General features: G+C 38.0%; 2 protein-coding genes across 6 annotated transcripts in view; one reads left to right on the forward strand and one right to left on the reverse strand.

The window, feature by feature from the left end:
• The window catches only part of ppp2r2cb (protein phosphatase 2, regulatory subunit B, gamma b), a 22,339-nt gene extending 13,235 nt beyond the window's left edge, over positions 1–9,104 (forward strand). The window contains exons 8-11 of the mRNA XM_067372158.1: positions 2,734–2,898; positions 3,317–3,486; positions 8,197–8,288; positions 8,394–9,104. Coding sequence (XP_067228259.1) covers positions 2,734–2,898; positions 3,317–3,486; positions 8,197–8,288; positions 8,394–8,721 — 755 coding nt within the window. The 3' untranslated portion in view covers positions 8,722–9,104. The remainder of the gene's footprint in view (positions 1–2,733; positions 2,899–3,316; positions 3,487–8,196; positions 8,289–8,393) is intronic.
• Positions 9,105–13,372: 4,268 nt separating this feature from the next.
• LOC137011154 (C-terminal binding protein 1) overlaps positions 13,373–25,382 on the reverse strand; it is a 39,115-nt gene continuing 27,105 nt past the window's right edge. For all 5 annotated transcript variants that reach the window (XM_067376438.1, XM_067375642.1, XM_067377184.1 and 2 more), the window contains 7 exons: positions 23,108–23,252; positions 22,795–23,001; positions 19,611–19,825; positions 19,393–19,523; positions 17,200–17,327; positions 16,889–17,003; positions 13,373–14,586 (listed from right to left, as the gene is read on the reverse strand). In XM_067376438.1, the coding sequence (XP_067232539.1) occupies positions 14,400–14,586; positions 16,889–17,003; positions 17,200–17,327; positions 19,393–19,523; positions 19,611–19,825; positions 22,795–23,001; positions 23,108–23,252 (1,128 nt within the window). In that variant the 3' untranslated portion in view covers positions 13,373–14,399. The remainder of the gene's footprint in view (positions 14,587–16,888; positions 17,004–17,199; positions 17,328–19,392; positions 19,524–19,610; positions 19,826–22,794; positions 23,002–23,107; positions 23,253–25,382) is intronic.

Below are 25,382 nucleotides of genomic sequence, written 5' to 3' on the forward strand. Positions count from 1 at the left end.
AGCATAGCCTCAAACTCATTCAGAATCAAATGTAAACATCAAAATAAACACTGTACTTACGTGATTAGACATGCTGCATGACAAACACTTTGTAAAGATCCATTTTGAGGGTTATATTAGCTGTTTGAACTTTTTTTTATGTTGTTTAAGGCAAGCGCGAGCTCTTGGGGCGTGGAGCACCAGATTTAAAGCGGCAGTAGCCTGAATCGCCTCATTTATAATGATGCCCCAAAATAGGCAGTTAAAAAAATGAATTAAAATAAATCTATGGGGTATTTTGAGCTGAAACTTCACAGACACATTCAGGGGACATCTTAGACTTATATTACTATTATTATCTTTTTAAAAAAAGTTCTATGGCACCTTTAATGGATCTTGAGAGAGGAAATGTCATTGCTCCCTATGCAGGCCTCAAAGAGCCATCGGATTTCAACAGAAATATCTTAATTTGTGTTCCGAAGAATTTGTGGTCAAAGTTTGAACTAATTGTTATATACTATTGAACTAGCATATTGCATATAAAAATTAGTTCAAACTTTGACCTGTGGAGGGCAGTATTATGCTTAGCATTGTCTACACTGCTGGAATTCTAATAGAGGAGAAGAAGAAGAGAGCTAGTTCAAGATGAGCATTTCTGGTTAAAACGTATATAATTTTCAAATTTCTTCAGAAAATGAGTGATGGTTTCACTAGATAAGACCCTTATTTCTCATCTGGGATCGTGTTGAACAATTTGAAGCTGCAGTGAAACTAATTTTGACCTTCAACTGTTTGGTGCCCATTGAAGTCTACTATAAGGAGAATAATCCTGGAATGTTTTCATCAAAAACTTTAATTTCTTTTCGACTGAAGAAAGAAAGACATGGACATCTTGGATGACATGGGGGTGAGTAAATTATCAGGAAAAGTTTATTTAAAAGTGGACTAATCCTTTAACATTGGCATGAAACGGAAGTTGTGGAAGTCTTTTCTTCCCTATTATGACATCTGATATCTGAAGGAAACGGCTTGTCAAACTAGAAAAAATGTAGGGCAGGGCTTGATTTTGACATGGGGAATTGATTGGATGGTTGAGGTTTGCTATTGGTGGATCTGATTTGAGTGACAGGTTGTCCCGCCCTCGCACCAGTAAACACGTCATCAGAGATGTCACTGCAATGATGTGGGCACAATTAAAGGATTAGTTCACTTTCAGATAAAATTTTCCTGATAATTTACTCACCTCATGTCATCCAAGATGTTCATGTCTTTCTTTCTTCAGTCGAAAAGAAATTAAGGTTTTTGATGAAAACATTCCAGGATTATTCTCCTTATAGTGGACTTCAATGGCCTCCAAACAGTTGAAGGTCAAAATTACAGTTTCAGTGCAGCTGCAAAGGGCTTTAAACGATACCAGATGAGGAATAATATGGCGAAACGTTCGGTCATTTTCGGAAAAAAATACAACTGTATATGCTTTATAAACACAAATGATCGCCTTGCACGTGCTTCCGCTTTCCGTATTCTTCAAAAAGTTTATTCTGTATGTCCTACGCCTTCCCTATTCTACTTACTGAACGAACACATCGCCAGTTTAATTTTTTCCATAAGTAGAATAGGGAAGGTGTAGGACATACATCGTAAGCTTTTTGAAGAATACGGAAAGCGGAAGCATGTGCAAGGCGATCATGTGTGTTTATAAAGCATGTTGTATTTTTTTTGAAAATGACAGATCGTTTTGCTAGAAAAGACCCTTATTTCTCATCTGGTATCGTTTAAAGCTCTTTGAAGCTGCACTGAAACTGTAATTTTGACCTTCAACTGTTTGGAGGCCATTGAAGTCCACTATAAGGAGAATAATCCTTGGAATGTTTTCATAAAAAACCTTAATTTCTTTTCAACTGAAGAAAGAAAGGCATGAACATCTTGGATGACTTGGGGGTGAGTACATTATCAGGAAAATTTTATTTGAAAGTGAACTAATCCTTTAAAACATTTATAATAAATACTGCAATATTCCATTAAAAAACAAGTATGTCCATTTTGATTTCATTGTGATTTTAAGATCTGTTTTTTAACTAACTATCAGGATGTCTCAGTTATATTATATTATAATATATTTTTTTTAGTCTTTCAACTAGATATTTGCTGCTTACTTTGCCAGTTGAAAACATTGTAATCAAATCTGAATCAAAGACTGTCTCACAGAATCGATTGTTGCATCTCTAAATAGCACACAGCAGTGGTGTTACGTTCCTGAATACTGTAAATCAGCATTGTTAAACTAATCACTTGAGTGATTCAATAACTCATTTAGAGTGACAGTCAGTTGATGCTATAAAAAAGGCTTTTTGTATTGTATTGTACCTCACATCACAACCCATTAAATAACAAATCTTGCAACTAAATAAAGTACAGAGGTAGTTACAAACTAGCAAGTAGTTACTTACTAGTAGCTGCCTTCATGTGCTTTTGGAATTATGATAATTCCCACTTCTGAAGGCGTGATTACGACGATTTTTACCTAGGAAACTCATATTTACGATAATGTCGAGAGCGCATGAAGGCAGCATTAGCCTCTAGTGTGGCCTTTACATTCCAAGAACTTGCATAATGGCTGGTGCAACCTTACAGGAATCCAGAAGAAAGCATTTTGCTGAGGGACTTTTTGTTAATAATGTTAGAAATGTTGTTATGAATTAGTGATGATATGAAACCTCAGTTTGTAAGGTTTCCTCAGTGAATTTCTGTCAGATATTGTTGATTTAAAGCCGGAAAACATGGAGGACCTCAGTGAGGTGATCACAGTGGCAGAATTTCACCCTCACCACTGCCACCTGCTGGCCTTCAGCAGCAGCACAGGAACCACACGCCTCTGTGACATGAGAGCTCGCGCGCTCTGCGACCAGCATGCCAAACGTAAGCCACGCATGTGCATATAATGCAAGATGATACTGCCAAGTACAACATTTTCCTGGATGTACAGATTTTGTTGGTCTTGAAACAACATTCCTGTCAACCATAACCTGTAACTACCTTTGAAATCAGAGGAAATTCCTTCAGTCCTAAGCCTTAAACCTAACACTTATTAAATCTTACTGGTTGGTAGTAATGTTGTTCTAAGACTTACAAGGATGTTGATCTGGGAACATATCCACTAAGTCACCCACAATACAAGCCTGTTAAATGTGTGGGTTTTTAGATGAAATCAAATTGAACTCAAGACTGACCTGAAGCTGTCCATATTTAATGTAAAGGGATACGTGTTTACACTCAATGGTTAGAGTATTAATGTCATAATACTCTATCATAACACTGTGTGCTCACTCCATTATAGTGTTTGAAGAGGCAGTGGATCCAGCCCGCCGATCGTTCTTCTCAGAGATTGTTTCCTCAGTGTCAGATGTGAAGTTCAGTCACAGTGGCCGCTACCTGCTCACTAGAGATTACCTCACAGCTAAAGTCTGGGACCTCAACATGGAAAATAAACCTGTGGAAACGTACCAGGTCTCACACCTACTCACTCACTCAAACATATACACAAACTCACACAGTGTTTTAGCTAGAAGGGATCCGAGTCTCTCGGTGCATATAAAGCTAATGTTTTGGCCTCACTTACACAAAAATAAAAAAGTATCATAGCAATAGTGTTTTTGCATATGCATAATGGTAGTAACATGGTTCTACCAGTGGTTTTCAATTTTGAGACTCCTTCCTGTAAAAAATAGTAAGTGTGATGTTATAAAGAGAGAATGTTGTTTGCAACATTAAACTGACTTTTATTTAACTTAGATATTGCACTAAAGCCAAAATACATTAAAATATCTGAGAAAAAAAAAAAAAACCTTTGTGTTAAGTTTATCTGTTGTCTACCCTCTATTATGAGGATATTATTATTAAATATGTATATATAATTAAGAGTAATTATTAAAATATTTAACTGTTGTTTTTGTTAACTAAAACTGAAACTATTAAAGACTGTTTTCTTTAAATGAAATAAAGCTGAAATAAAAGAAAATATAAATATTAGATGAAAAACTTAAAACGTTTTTTTTTTTTTTAATTAAAATTATAAATGTTGCTTTGGCAACTGACTGAAATAAAATTCAATTTAAGCTGAAGTACTAAAATGACTAAAACTAAAACTGAAATAAAACTAAAACTGAATCGGGGAAAAACCTAATTTAAAGCATAAAATGACTTAAAGGTGCCATCAAACTTTTTTTTTACAAGATGTAATATAAGTCTAAGGTGTCCCCTGAATGTGTCTGTGAAGTTTCAGCTCAAAATACCCCATAGATTTTTTTTAATACATTTTTTTAAACTGCCTATTTTGGGGAATCATTAAATATGAGCCAATTTAGGCTGCGGCCCCTTTAAATGCTCACGCTCCCCGCCCACGGAGCTCACGCTTGCCTTTAACAGTGCATAAACAAAGTTCACACAGCTAATATAACCCTCAAAATGGATCTTTACAAAGTGTTCGTCATGCAACATGTCTAATCGCGTAAGTATGGTATTTATTTGGATGTTTACATTTGATTCTGAATGAGTTTGATAGTGCTCTGTGGCTAAAGCTAACATTACACACTGTTGGAGAGATTTATAAAGAATGAAGTTGTGTTTATGAATTATACAGACTGCAAGTGTTTAAAAATGAAAATAACAACAGTCTTGTCTCCGTGAATACAGTAAGAAACAATGATAACTTTAACCACACTTAACAGTACATTAGCAACATGCTAACAAAACATTTAGAAAGACAGTTTACAAATATCACTAAAAATATCATGTAATCATGGATCATGTCAGGTATTATCGCTCCATCTACCATTTTTCGCTGTTGTCCTTGCTTGCTTACCTAGTCTGATGATTCAGCTGTGCACAGATCCAGACATCCTGCCCTTGTCTAATGCCTTGAACATGAGCTGGCATATGCAAATATTGGGGGCGTACACCCTGACTGTTATGTAACAGTCGGTGTTATATTCGCCTGTTCTTCGGAGGTCTTTTAAACAAATGAGATTTATATAAGAAGGAGGAAACAATGGTGTTTGAGACTCACTGTATGTCATTTCCATGTACTGAACTCTTGTTATTCAACTATGCCGAATTTTCAATTCGATGGCACCTTTAAAAAACACTGAAAATATAAAAATAAGATCTAATTCAAAATAATAAATACTGTAGTAGTATATAAATAATATTAAAATAACACTGACCTGTGTTATTACTGACTTGTGTATACAGCTATATACATATTTGTTTTTAGAAAGCAGAATGAAACAGTAATAATGTAAAATTAAGTACATTTACCATGAAGGAATAATATAAATACCAAGGCTGTGTCTGAAATCGCTACATATACCCTCATTCACTATTACCTACATTACTCCACTAATATAGTTCACTTGAAGTAGTAACTGAAAATGAGTGAGTGAATTCGAAAATTGAGTGTGCCGGAAGGGCTGCCGCTTTTGCATAGTTTGTGCTTGCTGTTTAATAATTATTTGAATCTTAGCAAACTGGCAGCTCCAGTACTAAGATGAAAAGATTTATCTTGAACTCTCTCAGGGAAACCTTAATACTCTGTCATGTATAAAAATGAATTAAACAATTTTAATAATCATTTAAAAAGGGATTTATACCTTTATGATATTGCGCTGTTACCACATTGGATCAGCGGTTTGGAAAATGGATGGATGATTCAGCTGCAGGAGCCATCTTCTGGTCAGACTCTGGAATTCATTCTGCATGCATTATGCATTATGGGTATTCTCTAGCTGTTGGGCATACATCGGTTGTACATTCATTATTGCGGTGCATTGTGGGATTGAATGAGCGCACTCTCTGGGTGCTTCTCAAATGGAACCTAGTTCAGTCCTTCAGAGGCTTGTAGGCACGAGTCCTCCTCTGCATTAAAGGGTTAGTTCACCAAAAAATGAAAATTCTGTCATTTATTACTCACCCTCATGTCGTTGTAAGACCTTTGTTCATCTTAGGAACAAAAATTAAGATATTTTTCATAAAATCCAATGGCTCAGTGAGGCCTGCATTAACAAGCAAGACAATTAACGCTTTCATTGCCCAGAAAGCTACTAAAGATGTATTTAAAACAGTTCATGGGACTGCAGTGGTTCATCCTTAATGTTATGAAGCGACGAGAATACTTTTTGTGCTCCAAAAAAACCCAAAATAACGACATTATTTAACAATATCTATTGATGGGTGATTTGAAGCTTCGAAGCTTTACGAATATTTTGTTTTGAATCAGTGGTTTGGAGCACGTATCAAACTGCTAAAGTCACACCCCCCAGTGGTGAACCATTGAAATTTCGAAACACTTATTACGTAACAAAGCCTCGTTTATGCTTTCATGTCCGAAAACATTATTTTCTTACATTTCATAATAAATTCAGACAAGCTCAATACCGACTCATTTTCCGTCAGTTTATTTTCGTGAATTGGAATGTGTACAAAGGATTGTGGGTAATTGAAGGTCGCGAAGGATACATCCCATGCATCCTTCAAATTCAGCTGAACGAAGGACACAAAACAAAGGCTGCCTTTCAAGGATCCTTCCGATTGAGATGGCCTTCAGTGACGTTTGATGACGTGGCAGCGGAGATATGCAGCCTTCTGTTTGAGAAGCACCCCATATCGTCCACTATGGTTTTGCACACCACTGCAAATGGCTGTTCCCTCAAATAGTGCCCTATTTAAGGGTATAGAGTGCAATTTCATACACAAACCAAATTCTATCATGAAACTGTAGATGGCACAGGCTGATGCAGCTGTGCCATTTAGAGCAGTGTTTCTCAACCAGGGGTCCGTGGACCCCTAGTGGTCCTTGATGTGATGCCAGGCGGTCCTTATAAAATATCTGAATATGAATATTTGTATATTTTGACATTTGACTTGTTCCCATAAAAGAAGAAGATAATATATATAATATAACTGACAATGTTACTGAATATTGGACAAGTCAACTAACGTAATAGTAAATTATACATTATTGCATTTGGTTGTCACAAAGACACTAATGATACCAATGAGCCAACATTATTCTGGGGTCCTTGAGGATGGTTCCAAAAAATAACAGGGGTCCATTACTCAAAAAAAGTTGAGATTCACTGATCTAGAGCACCTCAAGGGTGAGACCTTTAAAAATGCTTTTAATTCTCTATTGAAGAAAAGCCAAAACCAAAATGGTTTTCTTTAATAGGGCCCGAGCACCGATGGTGTGAGTGTGAGGTCCCTCTTGTAATTGTTCAGTCAATTCTTCTTCTTTTCCGAAATGAATCGCATTTTTGAGGGCTTAAACATGCTCGAAAACTCATGAAGCTTTGCACACGTGTCAGAAGTGGTGAAAATTTACATCTGATATGGGTTTCATAATTAGGTGTGACAAAATGGCTCGATAGCGCCACCTACAAAATTTCAATTAAGCGCCATTCACGCTACATTTCACGTACAGGCATGAAATTCGGTAGACAGATGTAACAGCCCAATACCTACAAAAACAATTTCTGAAAACCTAACAGGAAGTGAGATATTTTGAATTTTCTCTGCAAAATTTTTGCAGTTTTTGCCATTTCCAGACTTTAACAAACTCCTCCTAGAGCTTTAGTCAGATCAAGGTCATATTTGGTCAGTCTAATCTAAAGGCCTTTGTGACATTAAATTGCGAAATTCTTGACATTTCGCTGAAGGGCGTGTTCATGGCGGCCTGACAAATTTCGATGTTTCGCCATAAAACAGGAAGTTGTTGTAACTCAGGCATGCAGTGTCCGATCTGTCCCAAACTTCACGTTTGATAAAAGTCCTGGCCTGAAGACATCTCTATGCCAATATTCAGTTAGTCATAGCACCACCTGCTGACAACAGGAAATGGCACGCTTTGCAGAATAATTCACTCCCAGAAACACATTTCAATATGCCATGAAGTACCAAACATACTAGAAACACGTTAAATCATGCAACACTTGGCTAAGTGCTAATGTTTGCGATTAAAGCCACGAATCAGGAAGTTGTTGTAACTCAGGCAAACAGATTACAGATTGTTTTTTAACCTATAAAGCAATATTACTGTTATATGGTTATATTTAATGACACTTCACTGCATTTATCAGGCAATAAACATGACTAACTGTAGCACTTAACTTGTGTTTTGTACAGAATTTTCTGGTTCTTTCTAATTTTTGCTTGTGTTTTTAGGTCCACGACTACTTGCGAACCAAATTGTGCTCTTTGTATGAAAGCGATTGTATTTTTGACAAGTTTGAATGTGCTTGGAATGGAACGGACAGGTGAGGCCCTAACTATACAACATCACCTTTGACCTTTAAAATATAACTCAAGCGGATCCAGCTGCTGTGCATCTGTTCTCTCTCAATCCCTCTCTTCCTCTGCAGCGTGATAATGACGGGGGCTTACAACAACTACTTCCGAATGTTTGACCGGGCAAGCCGGCGTGACGTGACTCTGGAGGCCAGTCGGGAGGTGTGTAAGCGACGCGCCGTCCTGCAGCCGCGGCGTGTGTGCGTGGGGAAGAAACGGAAAGAGACGGACGTCAGTGTGGATAGTCTGGACTTCAGGAAAAAAATACTCCATACCGCTTGGCATCCCAAAGAAAACATCATCGCCATTGCTGCCAGCAACAACCTCTACATTTTTCAGGACAGACTGATGGCCAACGGACATCACAACACACCGGAATTACAAAGTGCACCTTCCAAATGACATTCGTTACACGCTCCTGTGGCACAAAACACGTGCTAGATTTGATCCATTCAATTGCCCTTTATTATCACATTTCCCATCTGCATTCAGTGTCGCCAGCATCAGAACAATCTCAAAAACTATTAAAAACATATATAGCCCCAACAATTGAATGATAGAAACTATAACTGTGGTCCTGAATGAGAATGTATCACTCAGATTTAGTGCTATAGCATGGCATGCAGTATGAACACTGGGGTTAGATAATGTTCAGCTACCCTGAAACATACAGATCGCACATGCATGTTTACAAAGCTGTTTGCTCATGAACAGGGCTTATTTAACAACGATGATTGTAAATGAATCAGAGCCTTTATGATGCTTTATAGCGCTCTGCAGTGCTTGTATGTGTCTGTTCTTTCTTCTCAGGCTTGGGTTTTCTTCAGTTTTCTTTGGTTTGACAAACTGCTCAGGGACTCTCTAAGGCCTCTTCCTATGTTCAATGGCAAAACCCACCAAAACGAAATCCAGAACAAGCAGAGGACAGGATGCAGGAATTATGGAGGTCTGCTGAGAGACATTGCTGGAAGGAAAACAGCATGTGCAGGGATCAGTTTCAATGCTGAGTCATCACCACCCCCACCTCAGTGTGTAAAGAACATTCCCAGTTCGACGCTTTTGACCACATACTTACAGGCATTTGCAAGCTAGTGCACTGGTTTGATGATTTTATTTAATATGTTGAAGAAATAGCTCAGCCAAAAATTAAGAAATTCTCACCCTCATGTCATTCCAAATCTGTTTGTTTTTTTTTCAGTCTGTGGAACACAAAAACAGAAATTCAGCGGGATGTTCTTGCTGCTCTTTTCCACACAATATGTAAAAATATACAGTAACTTCAGTATCTCTCAAACATCATTGCAATTCTGCGTTTTCAAAATCGGCACAGTTACGAGGCATGCAAGTGTAACAGACGTAGGCTAGTAAGAGCTGTGCGTGTAAACCTCACTCCCCTGATCTCAAGAGATGCTCTAGCAACTGACGCTAGGGGTTGCAGCCTTTTTATCCTCCTTGTTAGAGTGTCCAACTCCCATGCGGACAGGCCCAGGTTCACGTCCCGCTTGAAGTGGGCAGGTGCGAACTGGAGGGGCTACACTGGTGCCGTGACCCGGATGGGAGTGAAGTTTAGGGGGGTGAGTGTAACAGACGTAGGCTAGTAAGAGCTGTGCGTGTAAACCTCACTCCCCTGATCTCAAGAGATGCTCTAGCAACTGACACTAGGGGTTGCAGCCTTTAGCCTCCTTGTTAGTGTGTCCAACTCCCATGCGGACGGGCACGGGTTCACGTCCCGTTTGGAGTGGGCAGGTGCGAACTGGAGGGGCTTCATTGGTGCCGTGAGCCGGATGGGAGTGAGGTTTAGGGGGTTGAGTGTAACAGACACGGGCTAGTAAGAGCTGTGCATGAAAACCTCACTCCCCTGATCTCAAGAGATGCTCTAGCAACTGACGCTAGAGGTTGCAGCCTTTTTATCCTCCTTGTTAGAGTGTCCAACTCCCATGCGGACAGGCCCAGGTTCACGTCCCGTTTGGAGTGGGCAGGTGCGAACTGGAGGGGCTTCATTGGTGCCGTGACCCGGATGGGAGTGAAGTTTAGGGGGGTGAGTGTAACAGACGCAGGCTAGTAAGAGCTGTGCGTGTAAACCTCACTCCCCTGATCTCAAGAGATGCTCTAGCAACTGACACTAGGGGTTGCAGCCTTTAGCCTCCTTGTTAGTGTGTCCAACTCCCATGCGGACGGGCACGGGTTCACGTCCCGTTTGGAGTGGGCAGGTGCGAACTGGAGGGGCTTCATTGGTGCCGTGAGCCGGATGGGAGTGAGGTTTAGGGGGGTGAGTGTAACAGACATGGGCTAGTAAGAGCTGTGCATGAAAACCTCACTCCCCTGATCTCAAGAGATGCTCTAGCAACTGACGCTAGAGGTTGCAGCCTTTTTATCCTCCTTGTTAGAGTGTCCAACTCCCATGCGGACAGGCCCAGGTTCACGTCCCGCTTGAAGTGGGCAGGTGCGAACTGGAGGGGCTACACTGGTGCCGTGACCCGGATGGGAGTGAAGTTTAGGGGGGTGAGTGTAACAGACGCAGGCTAGTAAGAGTTGTGCGTGTAAACCTCACTCCCCTGATCTCAAGAGATGCTCTAGCAACTGACACTAGGGGTTGCAGCCTTTAGCCTCCTTGTTAGTGTGTCCAACTCCCATGCGGACGGGCACGGGTTCACGTCCCGTTTGGAGTGGGCAGGTGCGAACTGGAGGGGCTTCATTGGTGCCGTGACCCGGATGGGAGTGAAGTTTAGGGGGGTGAGTGTAACAGACGCAGGCTAGTAAGAGTTGTGCGTGTAAACCTCACTCCCCTGATCTCAAGAGATGCTCTAGCAACTGACACTAGGGGTTGCAGCCTTTAGCCTCCTTGTTAGTGCGTCCGACTCCCATGCAGACGGGCACGGGTTCGCGTCCCACTTGGAGCAGGCAGATGCAAACTAGAGGGGCTACACAAGGACCAATGTAGTTATTACTGATTTCAAACATAGTAAGCTGGAATATGTGCAAGTGTTTTTTTAACGGTAAAGTGGAGGGGACCATTTTTAGCCAACTTAAACGCCACTCCCAGTCGCAGAACCTGATTTTACTAAGTGAATCATGTTTCTGGATCATCATCTTTGTTGATCCTGAAACAACATTCCAATCAACCAATCAGATTTGAGGACAAGTTTACAGTTTACGTCAAGTACAACCAGGGTTACGTGCCTCTGCGCCAGTGTTATTCACCTATTATTTCCTTTTGATTTTAGGGATTACTTATGGGTAGGGTTAGGTTTAGAGGTAGGGATATTTTAGGATAAAATTAAGGATAAAAGCAAGATCAGGGCATGCCTCCCAAACTGCTCTTTTTGAATAGGCTTGACCAGAGCCAAATACTGCCTTGCTTGAGTAGGAGATACTACTTAGCAAACATTTAGGCCCGGTCCACACTGAGATGCGTTTCTGTGAATACGCACACATTTTTTATCGGATAGGCGTTTCGTCCACACGGATCCGGCGTTTTCGAAAGGTGAAACCGCTATTTTTTTTAAACCGGGTCCCAGAGTGGATCAATTTGAAAACGCTGTCTTTGAGTTTTCGTGTGGACGGGGCAATCCGTATATTTTCTGAAACGATGATGTCATCATCCCACGTGTCGACCCTAGTCAGACGGTGCTAACACCACAAAACACCACCAACAACAGCAATAGCAGTCTCTAGATGATTGTGTTCATGCTGAAGACGATACTGAGCCAAAATAAAGCTTTATTTCTAAGTTTTACTATAGTTTGTATTCAGCGCGCAAGGTTTATGTGCATGCTCCAAGTCTTCTTCGCTGCTTTAAGTGCATTTCTGTGACAGAATTACAGCACCACATAATGGTCTGGCATGTATACTACATCATTTTGAGTTGTTTCAGTGGTTTCGTGTGGACGCAGATATTTTTTGAGATGAGGAAAAAAAAAAGATCGGTTTAGGGTAAGCTCCGGCTTCGTGTGGACGTAGCCTTAGACATGTATTGTACCTGGGTGCAAGAATTCAAAGAGTAAACGTTTATCGAGAGAGAGTTATTTTCTGTTTCCAGTGAAGGATCCAACATGTTGTAGTCGATCTAAATGTATGTGGGCAGGGATACAAAAATGCAGAAGTACAATCTCTAGTTTTGCAAGAAATTCAGCCCTGGAGCTGTCGGTCAGACTTTTGCTGACAAATACATTTCTCAGTCCAGGTAACAGAGAAACAGTAAGCATTTTTCATTAACATATACTTTGGCATTGTAACAATACAAAGCGACTTGAAAATCGGCTAACTTACACTTTGGTTCAATGCGAGATCTGAATGCGAGTTTGTGGTTGATTGTAAGAAAGGGGTGGGGTTTAAGTGACTAAATGATTGGAAAGATTCTGCGTATGTAAAACCGTAATTTATAGACAAAGCGTTATGAAATAGTTTACATGCGGAATGGCATCTGTATACTGTATCCAGTGTAGACAGCATCAGTGAGTAATTATATTGGGTTCTGTTTCCTTTTGATGCAAAGCTCACATCTATAAATGCTTTGTTTATAATGAGGACATTTTAAACTCTGAAACTTGCAGGATGGCCTATTATATGTCAAAATATCAAGGAAAATTTGATTTCTCATGTCATGACCCTTTTAAATTTTGGTCTGTTCCTCACACTACACTAAAACAAATGGTAACACATTTTTTTTTAGTTCAATAAAACCTTTCTGGAGCTTGGTAACCCCAGGTGAACATTCTTCAGAACTTCTCTTTGAAACGACATGAGGGTGAGTAGATGAAAGAAAAAATTGGGTGAACGAACCCTTTAATACTTCAGAGTAAGCTAAATCACAGCTTTGATGTAAAAATCCAATTCCCCTGTATGAACTATTTTCAGCATGATGCCTGGTTGGTACCTTTAGATCTGCATTATTTATATGACAGAATCGGTGTCCACAAGAGGGCGTTCACAGTGATTGTGTTTATATCCTGAAATGTGTTCCAATACAAAGGAAACCTGAACTGAACCTCCACTATTTCTGTTGTCCTGGCATGAAGTGCGATAAACTCAGAAATGTTGATGTGTCGTTTAACTCGGACTTTTATTTCATTTAAAATAATTCATACAAATGCATACAGTCACAAACATTTCTTTTTGGATTCTGTTTAACAAAAAATATTAATATCTCATAGTATATATAGTATGTATATTGCTAGCCTACCACTTTACCAGGAAGGAAACTATGTAGGCGATGGAGAGCTGCAACTATCCCGGCATCCTCGAAAAACACGGTACAATCAAGTCACACACAAACAGGCAAGCATTACGCCAGCTTTGCACAAGACAAATTTGTTTTGTTTTTTTCTTTTTGTTCAAAATCTGAACATTTTTCTGTTTTCTTTTCTTTTAACCTTTAACACATAAGGTAATACATGCTCCAAAAATAAAAACATACTGAGTGTAGTTCTTTTAAAGTACTGTACTGAATTTTGACTACAAAAAGACAAATGGGTACAAAAACAATGCACTATGTGGTTTAATTTAAAAGGAAGGAAGGGGGGGGAAATAAATTTTCCTGAGAGGGTGTGCAAATCCCGCCTCTTTCGGGGCTTTTTTAAAATAAAACGAGCGGAACTAATATGCTTTTTATCTTATCTTTTATCAGGTGGTGACATGCCTCCTGTAATGCGGTTTCAGTTTTTTTCTCGTCTACAAACCATTAATCATGTCCTAAAAACTGTACACAAACAGGTTACATTCATGTAATAGCTACTGTTGTTTTAACAATGAAACCCATTAGACAGACAAAATAACAGATAAAAGATCGCCCACTGCACTTGGACAGACTACAATCTAAAACAGCAGGATTTTGCATCAGGGAGAAGTTAACTTTGTTTGAAATCCACACGGTTTTCTCTTTTTTGTTGTTGTTTTTTTCCCACTAGATACTTCAAAGAGCGCAGTCCACCAGCTTCAGTCAAAGAGTTGGCTACTTCGGAGTTGTGGTTGTTTTTAGTGGCTGGTTCTGAGCCTGGGAGCCTGTTTCCGCTCCTCTTCTTTGGGGTAAAGAAGGACCAGGAGAGTTCTATAGTGGTACTGAGAGCCTTTGAAGAGGGGGGCTACAACTGTTCGTTAGGATGCTGCTCTCTTTCGGGTTCGGGTTTGCCCGTTTGGCCGGGTGACGGGGCGTGTGGAGGGTGGGCTACGGTGGGCAGGCTGTGGGTTATGGGCACGGTACTTGGCATGATGCCCTCCACTGGCGGAGGTAGACCCCCTGAAGCGAGGCTCACTACACCTGGGGGGTACCTGCGGAAGAGGAATGATATTAAACAGCGGTTGTTAGCAACACCTTCAATAGAGCAACTGTCCCTGCAGTGAAGCCCTCCATGACTCCATGAAACTACTATGTTAGTGCATAATGGTTGATTTAAAAAAATGGATAGTTACTTTCAACTCTACAATCTGACTGGATGAGCCAAGTGTAAAGGTACATGCATTTAGTGATACCTCATATGCTATGCTCCCATTAAAAGTAATTAATTAATAATTAATAGTTTATTCAGTAAGGATGCATTAAAGGTGCAGAAGGTGATCTGGGAAATCGTAACATTAGCCTGCGAGCATTGAAAGCATATGGTCCCACCCTACCTGCAAATCTCCGTTCAAAGCCACGCCTCCTCCAAAACACTGAACGCACACACAGACACACACACACAGCTACACTAATGGTGCTTTTCCACTGCATGGTACTGTACTGTTCCATTACAATAATAATAATGAATGTAAACAACTTAGAGAGCTTGTGCCTGACTGCTGCAGATTCATTTCGGTGTTGATACTGTTGACATGGAAACGAGCCTGAGGACGTAAACAGCTCCGGTTAGAATATCACATGTTGCCATCTCTTAATTACAGTAGTAATTGCGTGAACGCAGCATAAGCTCGATGTTTTGATTTGGTAGGAACTGTAAAAGATGACTGCTGTTTGTTTGTGGTGCTCCGTGACTGACGTCTGTCTACATAAACTTTGCATAACATGAAACGCGCTGATGACGAACAATGTCTGTGCAAACAGGGTGCGTGAGGGTATGTAAAAACATACGCTGACAGGTAGGTAGGACATCATATTATTTCATTCGGACCAAATAAAATGATTGGATTTAGATTTTACTGTCCTACGCCTTCCACAGACGATACATATTTATAAAAGAAAAAAATTTGACTGTTTAACAGTGATTGCTATCAGGATATGAGGAGACTTTCAATCAGTATAACAAAAAAAAAAAAAATCTGTAGGGAATCACCTATTGCACCTTTAAACTGATCAAAAGTCACAGTAAGTATAGTTATATTGTTACAAAAGATTTGTTTCAAAAGAATGCTTTGAATTTTCTATTCATCATTTACCATCACAGTAATAAATTAGATTTTAAAATATATTAAAATAGAAAACAGTTCTTTTAAATTTTAAAAATATTTCACAATAGTAATGTTTGATGAAATAAAAGCAGGTTTGGTGAGCATAAGAGACTTCTTTCAAAACCATGAAATAATCTGCACATGCAGCAACTTGAACGCCAACCACAAACAACCTATGGTTAAGCTAGGGAACTACATTATTTAACATTACATAACATTTTTTTTTGTAATGGTCCCTTTAGGGGCTCTGTATAGTACTATATTACAATAAGATTGGATTATTTACTTTAATAATGCTTTTTTATTGAAAATTTGTCATAGGTTTGCTTTTTCTGTTGCTCTATAAAAGCATTAAGCAGCTCCAGGCTCTGTGTGTTGCAGTTCTTTTATAATGGCATGGTAAATCTGAAACCAAGGATAAAATAGTTTTTCTTAAAAACCATGTAAAAGTAATGACAATTTCAGTAGAATATACTTTCTAGTTATACTCTAGTGATGTTTGATTCATGAGCAAATCATTAGTTAGAATCAGCTCTTTTCAAAAAATCAGTCATACAGATTCACATATTGGTATGATTTATTAGCAAATGAGTCTTAATCAAAATTATTTCAACAATCCTAATCCAGTAATCACAAATGACTGGAAAGGTCACAGAAATTCACTGCAAAAAAGTGTGGGAACCCTTTACATACCCTGTCAATCAGTTTCAAAATATAATAACTGTGCCAGTAGATATTAAACAATTTCTTTTCTTTCTTTCTTTTTTTTTTTTAAAGTATGTGCATTATATATAAGCAATTCTGTCTCATTTTCTGTCATTAAATTGTATTATCTATATATCATAATTAATACTGGCTATTGTTCTCTAGAACATAACAGAAATGAACCCACATCAGTCGACCACTAATTATTCTCCCCACACACTTGGCTTAGACGTTTCAGAGGCGGTTACAAGTTATGACAGATTGTGAAGACTTTTCTAATAACATGCATTTATGTGCAATAAGACATGTATTAAGAAGTCCAAAACGGTCTATTTTGACATTGTTTACCACAGTAAAAGCAATCTTGCATTGCCAGTTGTGGATTATTGGTTTACTATAAGTCCTGGTAGAATAACCAAATAACAGTCTCATCTATAAGCTATATTCAGTTAAGAGGAATGAATTTCTCAATAGTTTGTTGTACCTATAGGTCCCATTGAGTTCTGGATGAACAACAGAGGGGTCCATGCCAGCCCAGTGCGTGGTCTGTGTGAGGAACTCTTTGTTCACGCAGTTCTTCAGGCTGTCTGGAATGCGACCTGGAGGAGGAAAACAGCTTCATTACAGGGAAGCCCTGAGTCATTGATCACAGCACATCAAGCCTGCAGTGCTGCAATTAAAAAAACTGTTTTCACAGGACTGATGAAAGAGATCAAACACCCAGTGCCCTCAAATCATTTGACAATAGTCTAAGGCATTAAAAAGTGGTATTGATAGAGTCATGTGTCAATGTACCGGTAATGGCTCGACGGATCTCCCGCGCTGCCTCCTCCCGCATCTCAATAGAGGCCTGCTCGCTGTACCAGGCCGCGTGAGGTGTGCAGATCAGGTTGGGGGCATCTTTAAGAGGACCTTGGCTGAAACTGACACACACATGCAGCTGAATGAGTTTGATGCTCCCGTTGAGTGAAAATGATTTCAGTCAGAAGGACATTTTACATGGTGACAAATGCATTTTCCAGCTCTTTGTGATTACTGGATAAGGGAAAAAAATTATTTAGGTTGCACTTACAAAGAGAAAAATTTTGCCAACGAAATATTTCAGAGCTGAGAACTAAACTTAATTTTCCTGCCTTTTACATTACAATGACTTTTCTAGACCTGGAAAATGCAATTTTAAAATTCTGCTTGAAAACAGAGGCCTGAGGTTTGATTCAGGGTTATTACCATTAACTAAAACACTTTTGTTAATTGAAATAAAGCTAAAATATTTAAATACACCACCAGCTTTGTTGTTTTAGCAATGTTTTAATGACCATCCATATTTATTTTTGAGTCTCTTTATTACAATACAAACAGAAAATACAGGAAATATGTACACAAAATGTAAAAAATAAAATTCTGAACAAAATTGTTTCTTTAAGCAAAAAAAATCAGTATTTAGTGTGACCTCATGGACTTCTTCCATTTTCTCAAAAATGAAACTCTGAGAAACTTCTCATCAGATTTTGAAAGTTTTCCTGGCCTTCCAGTCCTTTTCCATTCCATTTAGGTTTAATAGAACCAGGTTCCTGCTATTGCTCAAGTGTAAGGGAAGGTCAATAAATACTTGCTACTTTAGCCTATAAAAAAAAAAAAAAAAAAAAATGAAAATCCTTTTTTTAATACTGCAAACAAATTTACTGTTTTTTCTGGTTATATTCTAATAAAGAGACATAAATAATTATATATAGTCATACCATTGCTAAAACAACATTAACTTTTGCACAGTACTAATATATATATATGTGTATGTATGTATGTGTGTGTGTGTGTGTGTGTGTGTGTGTGTGTGTGTGTGTGTGTGTGTGTGTGTGTGTGTGTGTGTGTGTGTGTGTGTGTGTGTGTGTGTGTGTGTGTGTGTGTGTGTGTATGTGGAAAAATAAACTAATTGAAAATTAGAAAACTGAAATATGTTTAAGTTGAAGCACTAAAATTACTGACTGGAAATGTTATACCTAAAACCAAAATAAATTAAACATAAATAGTAATATAAAAAAATAAAAAATAAAAATCCTAAAACAAACAAACAAAAAAACTACTAAAAATGACAAAAAGTATGTAAAAAAAACTATCAAAAATTAAACTGAAATAAATAGTAGAAAAAAATAGTAAAAGTTATTTAATAAGTTATATTATATTAATAAGAACTATAAGTAAGCAATAAGGTATTAGAGTCTGTGCTGTATCGTGAATAAGACACGGCTGAAGGGCAATGTTAGAGTACCTTATTGCTTTTATAAAACGGTAACCACACATTACAAATATTAAAACCAAAAATATATATTAATGCAACTTTCAATTCAAATTTCAACAAACAGATTACGTTGCTAAAAGTGGTTGCTAAGGGTGTTGTGTAGTGATACACAGAACCGTTGGGTGAAGCGGTCATAGCCGTGTTTTATTCAAGCTATTGACCAATCAGAATCAAGGACAGGAACTAAACATTTTATAATAGTATATAAATAATACTAAAATAACACTAGATTTCACAATTGGTATGAAAGCAATTTGACCTCATTTACAAAATTGCTCCAAATCTAGTTGTCTAATAAACATGGCATTGTATACTACGAATATTGTTGGCTCTATGATTAATTGCTTTTGCTCCAATTTTGTAAGTCACTTTGGATAAAAGTGTTTCTTAAATGCGTAAATGTAAATGTAAATGTAAAAGTGAACCACTATTAATGCCGTCTAAATTCCAGAATTTCTAATTGCTACTTGTCTCCACAGAAACTGCCTTCGGGAAGCAGCTCGCATTCTTTACATCTCTTGTAATGCCTTTGTAGCAAACAGATTCATGTATCCGTGTGGTTTGGAGCAAACAAATACAATGCAAAAAAGACCTGCAGAGTCCAAGGGTGGAATAGGAATGGGGTTTGAATCAAGCAATTGAACCAAAGGTCAAAACAACACAATCCTTCAACATCAAATGTTGTTGTTCACCTGAAGGGCTCTGTTTCATGGACGTCCAGGGCGGCTCCCCGTATTCTGCCCTCTTTCAGAGCCTGGGCTAGAGCTTTCTCATCCACCAGACCACCACGTGCAGTGTTCACTAGGAAGGCGCCTTGACGCATCTACAGTCAACACAGAACAGTTATCTTACACGAATGTGACAACAGCGCACGTGTGCTCTCGTGTTTGTGAATGGCTGTGGGCGGCACCTGTTTGATGGTGAAGTCGTTGATGAGATGGTGGTTGTGCTCATTGAGGCTGCAGTGTAAGGTGACGCAGTCGCTGTGGAAGAGCAGGTCCTGTAGGGTGTTGACTCTCTGCAGCCCCAGGGCTCGCTCCATCCCGTCAGACAGGTACGGGTCGTAGAAGATCACGTTGAAACCGAATGCTTTGGCCCTCAGCGCCACCGCCTGTCCAACACGACCTGAGACCAAACATATCACTTCAACCATGAATGAAGAGCCTTCAGTTTTTTATTATTAATTTATAATGCCTGACAAAACAGGCTCCATTAAAATGGTGTGTAGTTGTGTTACTAGGCTGATATTATGAGCTAAAGTAAAAAAAAAATGTTAATTTCCTTTCAACTTAATTTCCAGCAAAGGTGTGTTTAATTGATTTCATTATTGTAGTTATATTATAGTTGTGTTATATCCACCTTCTTTGAAAAGATACAATACATAAATAACTACACAGCAATATTGTAAAGTAATATACAGTAAAATATTATATCTGTGAAAAATTATTACAATTTGAAATAACTGTTTTCTATTGGAATTTTTTTTTTTTTTCCTGTGATGCAAAGCTGAATTACTCCAGTCTTCAGTGTCACATGATCCTTCAGAATTCATTCAATCATGCTGCTAAGAAAAACATTTATTATTATTATCAATGCTGACAATTTTAATATTTTACTGCTTATTATTTTTATGGAAACCTTGATACATTTTTTTTCAGGATTCTTTGATAAATAGAAAGTTCAAAAGAAAAGCATGTATTTGAAATAGAATTTTTGTAACATTGTAAATACTGTCATCTTTGATCAATTTAATTTGATCAATTTAATCCTGAACGTATTATTATAAAAAAAAAAAAAAAGGTAATGATACTAAACTTTTGTACAGTAGCATGTGTGTGTGTGTGTATATACAGTACAGTCCAAAAGTTTGGAACCACTAAGATTTTTAATGTTTTTAAAAGAAGTTTCGTCTGCTCACAAAGGCTACATTTATTTAATTAAAAGTACAGTAAAAAAACAGTAATATTGTGAAATATTATTACAATTTAAAATAACTGTACTATTTAAATATTTTTGACAAAGTAATTTATTCCTGTGATGCAAAGCTGAATTTTCAGCATCGTTACTCCAGTCTTCAGTGTCACATGATCCTTCAGAAATCATTCTAATATGCTGATCTGCTGCTCAAGAAACATTTAATGTGTACAATTGCACAAAATATTTGTGTACAATATTTTTTTTTCAGGATTATTTGATGAATAGAAAGTTCAAAAGAACAGTGTTTATCTGAAATCTAATCTTTTGTAAAATTATAAATGTCTTTACTGCCACTTTTGATTGATTTAATGCATTCTTGCTGAATAAAAGTATTAATTTCTTTAATTTCTTTTCAAAAAAATAGAAATAAAAATTCTTACTGACCCCAAACTTTTGAACGGTAGTGTATAATGCTACAGAAGCTTTGTATTTCAGATAAATGCTGTTCTTTTGAACTTTCTATTCATCAAGGAATCCTGAAAAAAAAAACATTGAAAATAATCATAAATGTTTAGCAGCAAATCAGCATATTAGAATGATTTCTGAAGGATCATGTGACACAGAAGACTGGAGTAACGATGCTGAAAATTCAGCTTTGCATCACAGGAATAAATAACTTTGTCAAATATATTTAAATAGTACACAGTTATTTTAAATTGTAATAATATTTCACAATATTACTGTTTTTTCATGTATTTTTAATTAAATAAATGTAGCCTTGGTGAGCAGACGAAACTTCTTTTAAAAACATTAAAAATCTTACTGGTTCCAAACTTTTGGACTGTACTGTATATATTCCACATTATTACGCAAGTCACAGTTCCCATGCAATATGGGGATAAAGAAAGATCACCATTTCCTGCTTTTCATCTTATCCCATATTACATGAGAACTGTGACTAATAATGTGCAACAACCACTTTAAGTAGGTTTTCCATTTACCTAAGACCTGGTAAACTACTTAAACCTGTCTGAGACTGATACAGTCCAGTTATCTAAAAAGATACGAGAAATAAAACAAACACTTTCTTTGAAAAACTAAAATCTGAATGTTTATTGTACTAAAATCCTACTGATACGTCACTTGCATAATAATTTGGAACACAGAGGGCCCTATCACACACCCGGCGCAATGCGAGGTGTGTTCAGGTGCATTGTTGGCGTGTTGCTATTTTGAGGCAACTGAAAACGACTGTGCCATGACCAACAAAAACCTGGTCTAAAGTCAATGGCACAGTATTTTTTAATATGCGCCTATAGGCGGGTGTACAGCGTGCGTAAACTCTGCTCATCACACACACAGGGACGCGCAGCAGCACACAAACATTTTTAAATATTAAAAATAAAAGGATTCCTCTCTGGAGAAGCGTTCAATCTTTCCACTTGCAAATTCCACCATGTAAATAGCGAATCCACCATGGTGCAAGTGCAACTAGCTTTTAAAGGGATTTGGAGATGAGACTCTGATTGGTTTATTGCACGTTACGCCCAAAACACAACCATGACTCATTAAGGGACTAGGTACAATCCTTTTAGACCATGCACCAGGCGCTCTGACCATTTTTCCCATCCTTAAAGCAAAAGTGGATTCGGACACGCCCTAAGTGCACCTGCGCTGTGAGCTTCAGACCATGTGCTTAGATCATTAAAATAGGACCTAGTGTGTGTGTGTGTGTGTGTAAAGTTTTCTAAAATAAACATTTAATGAAAAAATATATAGTGCTAAAAATAAATTTCCATCATTCTTTTGTAGCAGAAAAAAAAAAAAAAATCCATGTTGAGCCCCGAAAAGAGCATAAATGAATCTTTCAGTTTCTTTCTTTGGCCTGATGGAGATAAATGCAGTCTACACACATTACCGTTCGTTCCTCTGTTATCTTTATAGCCACTGGTGGCGCCTTCATCAGAATTTTGAATTTTCTTTGTCTGCACCAGTCTATTCAGATTTACCCACCCCTACACTGCACATAAAAACAAAACACACCACCGCTGCTTTCTTTATATCTCCTTCAGAAGATCTCTTCCTGTTTCAGTGGGCGTTTCTTGGCCAGAATACACAGCAAAGTGGATCAGACTTCATGCCGAGAGTCAAAGGTCTGGCTATGCGAGACAACACACCTAGGCCAATGATCCCCAGCGTCTCTCCTCTGATCCGGGCCGCCCCAGACGCGACCTCTCGGATTTGTTCCACGCTTTGGACCCGCGTGCCCTCCCGGAGAGCCTGGTGCAGCCAGGTGGTGCGTCGGTACAGGTTCAGGATGTGACACATGGTGGAATCTGACGTCTCCTCTACTGAAGCTGCTGGCATGTTGCAGACTGCTATACCTGCAGATGTGGAAGGGTTACGGTCAGACTCTTCATACAGCAAATACACACACACACATTGTTGTGCATCGTGTGCAATGTAATGGAAAATCTTCTTAACCATTACCTAAGTCTCCAGCAGACTTTATGTCGATATTATCAAAGCCGCTCCCAATGCGTACAATTATACGAAGTGCTTTGAACTTTTCCAGGTCCTCCCTCATCAGGGTGATGGTGTGGTACATGAGAGCACCCACTGCTTCATTTAACACCTAAGAGAATATACAGAAAATACAGTCTATGTAAAGCAGATACACACGAGTACAACAGCTCTGAAACTGATAGTCAAAAAGTCAAAATGATTTTTCCTAACTAAGAGAAAGTACGGTGTGTAATAATCCTTACCCACAATTACAGGGGTTGGCAACCATTTTGTCATGAACTCCCCCACAATGTATAAATACATATAACAGTATTTTAAACATTCATAATGGCTTCACGGAAAGATTAACACATTTTACAGTTGAATATCAAACATTACTTGATCAATCACAAACTTACTTATTTGATTAGTAACATATAAATAGTGTAGAACCTTAAGGCCTGGTTTCACTGACAGGGCTTAGGTTAAGCCAGGTGTAGGCCTTAGTTTAATTAGAACATTTAAGGGTGCAGTAGGTGATCTGGGAAATGCTAACATTTGCCTGCTAGCATTGAAAGCATACGATCCCACCCTCCCTGCAAATCTCCATCTAAAGCCACAACTCCTCCAAAACACTGAACACACACACACACACACACACAGCTGCTCTTGGCAAAGCGTCACAAAGGAAGGAGGTAAAAATAACAAAAAATATAATAATAATAATAATAATAATAATAATAATAATAATGAACGCTTGTACCTGACTGCTGCAGATTCATTTCGGTATTGATATGGTTGAGTCTGAGGACGTAAACAGCTCCGGTTAGAACTTCAAGGGTTGACATCTCTTAATTACGGTAATTACTGTATGAATGCAGCAGAAGCTCATTGTTTTGATTCGGTAGGAACTGTAAAAGGTGGCTGTTGTTTGTTTGTGGTGCTCCGTGACTGACATCTGTCTACATAAACTCTGTATAGCATGAAATGCGTTGATGATATATGATGTTTGCACGAACAGGGTGTGCAAGGATGACGGCAGCCATTGACTTTCATAGTATTTTTTTCCTACTATGGAAGTCAATGGCTACCGTCAACTGTTTGATTACCAACATTCTTCAAAATATCTTATTTTGTGTTTAACAGAAAAAAAGCAAGGTACAGGTTTGGAACAACATTAGGGTGAGTATATGATGACAAAATTTTATTTTTTGGGTGAACTATCCCTTTAACTTGTGTGATACATGTGCTGTCTTGATCTGTGTCCTGCTTTCAGCAACTTGTGATGCACAGCAGTCACGCTAATGGTTTGTCAGAGCTCTATGCTTTCATTGACTTGCACAGTTTGATTCTGACACTTTAATAGTATATAGCTCATAACTTAATAAAACAAGCTGTGTTACTATGAGGAATGATTACCTCGAAATGTAGATCTGTATGCAGGTGTGAGGTACTTCATCTGAATTAAATACATGCACCCCTCTCGCTTTTGCTCGCATGCCAGCAATTACCCCTCCGTGCCGTAGATTGCCGACCCCCTGCGCTATTTTGTATTATCAAGAACAATACTTTAATATTTTTAAATGCTCACAATGCAAGTTATTTGAAACTTGAATTAAATTGGCTCCAGTCTGCAACGCCGTGCATATTAATACTCATTATTAACATGCACAGCATTGTAGGCTTGAGCCAATTTCACCCTGGCCAAGAAGATTAAGCTATGAAATGAAATTAATTTCAAACTCCAGGTTCTACACCTTCATCTGGGTAGACATTAAACCAGATAAATGAGGTCATTACAAAAAAATTCAAAAGAACTGGTTTAAAAACTGGCTGCTTTGATATGGCTTTAATCCCAGTCTTACAGAATCACACTCAGACATAAAGATTATTCAACTGCCATTTAAAGATTTAATCACACATAAAAGCCAAAAAATGTAAAGAAAAATTATATTATATTATATTATATATTATATAGTTTATATTATATTATATTATATTATATTATATTATATTATATTATATTATATTATATTATATTATATTATATTATATTATATTATATATTACAGTGCACAGCATAAATGTGTACACTCCCTCTGAAAAAATACAAAATATGTATTTTCTTTATGATCACTAATACAATTCATGGAAAGATGGCAAAACTAAAACATATACATAATAAATACTGAGAAATATATGTCATTAATAGCCATAAAATAAGTAAATTAGCCAATTTTGTTTAAATTAAGGATTGCAG

Source organism: Chanodichthys erythropterus, chromosome 1, assembly GCF_024489055.1.
Source record: "Chanodichthys erythropterus isolate Z2021 chromosome 1, ASM2448905v1, whole genome shotgun sequence".
In the NCBI taxonomy this organism is placed as follows: Eukaryota; Metazoa; Chordata; class Actinopteri; order Cypriniformes; family Xenocyprididae; genus Chanodichthys; species Chanodichthys erythropterus.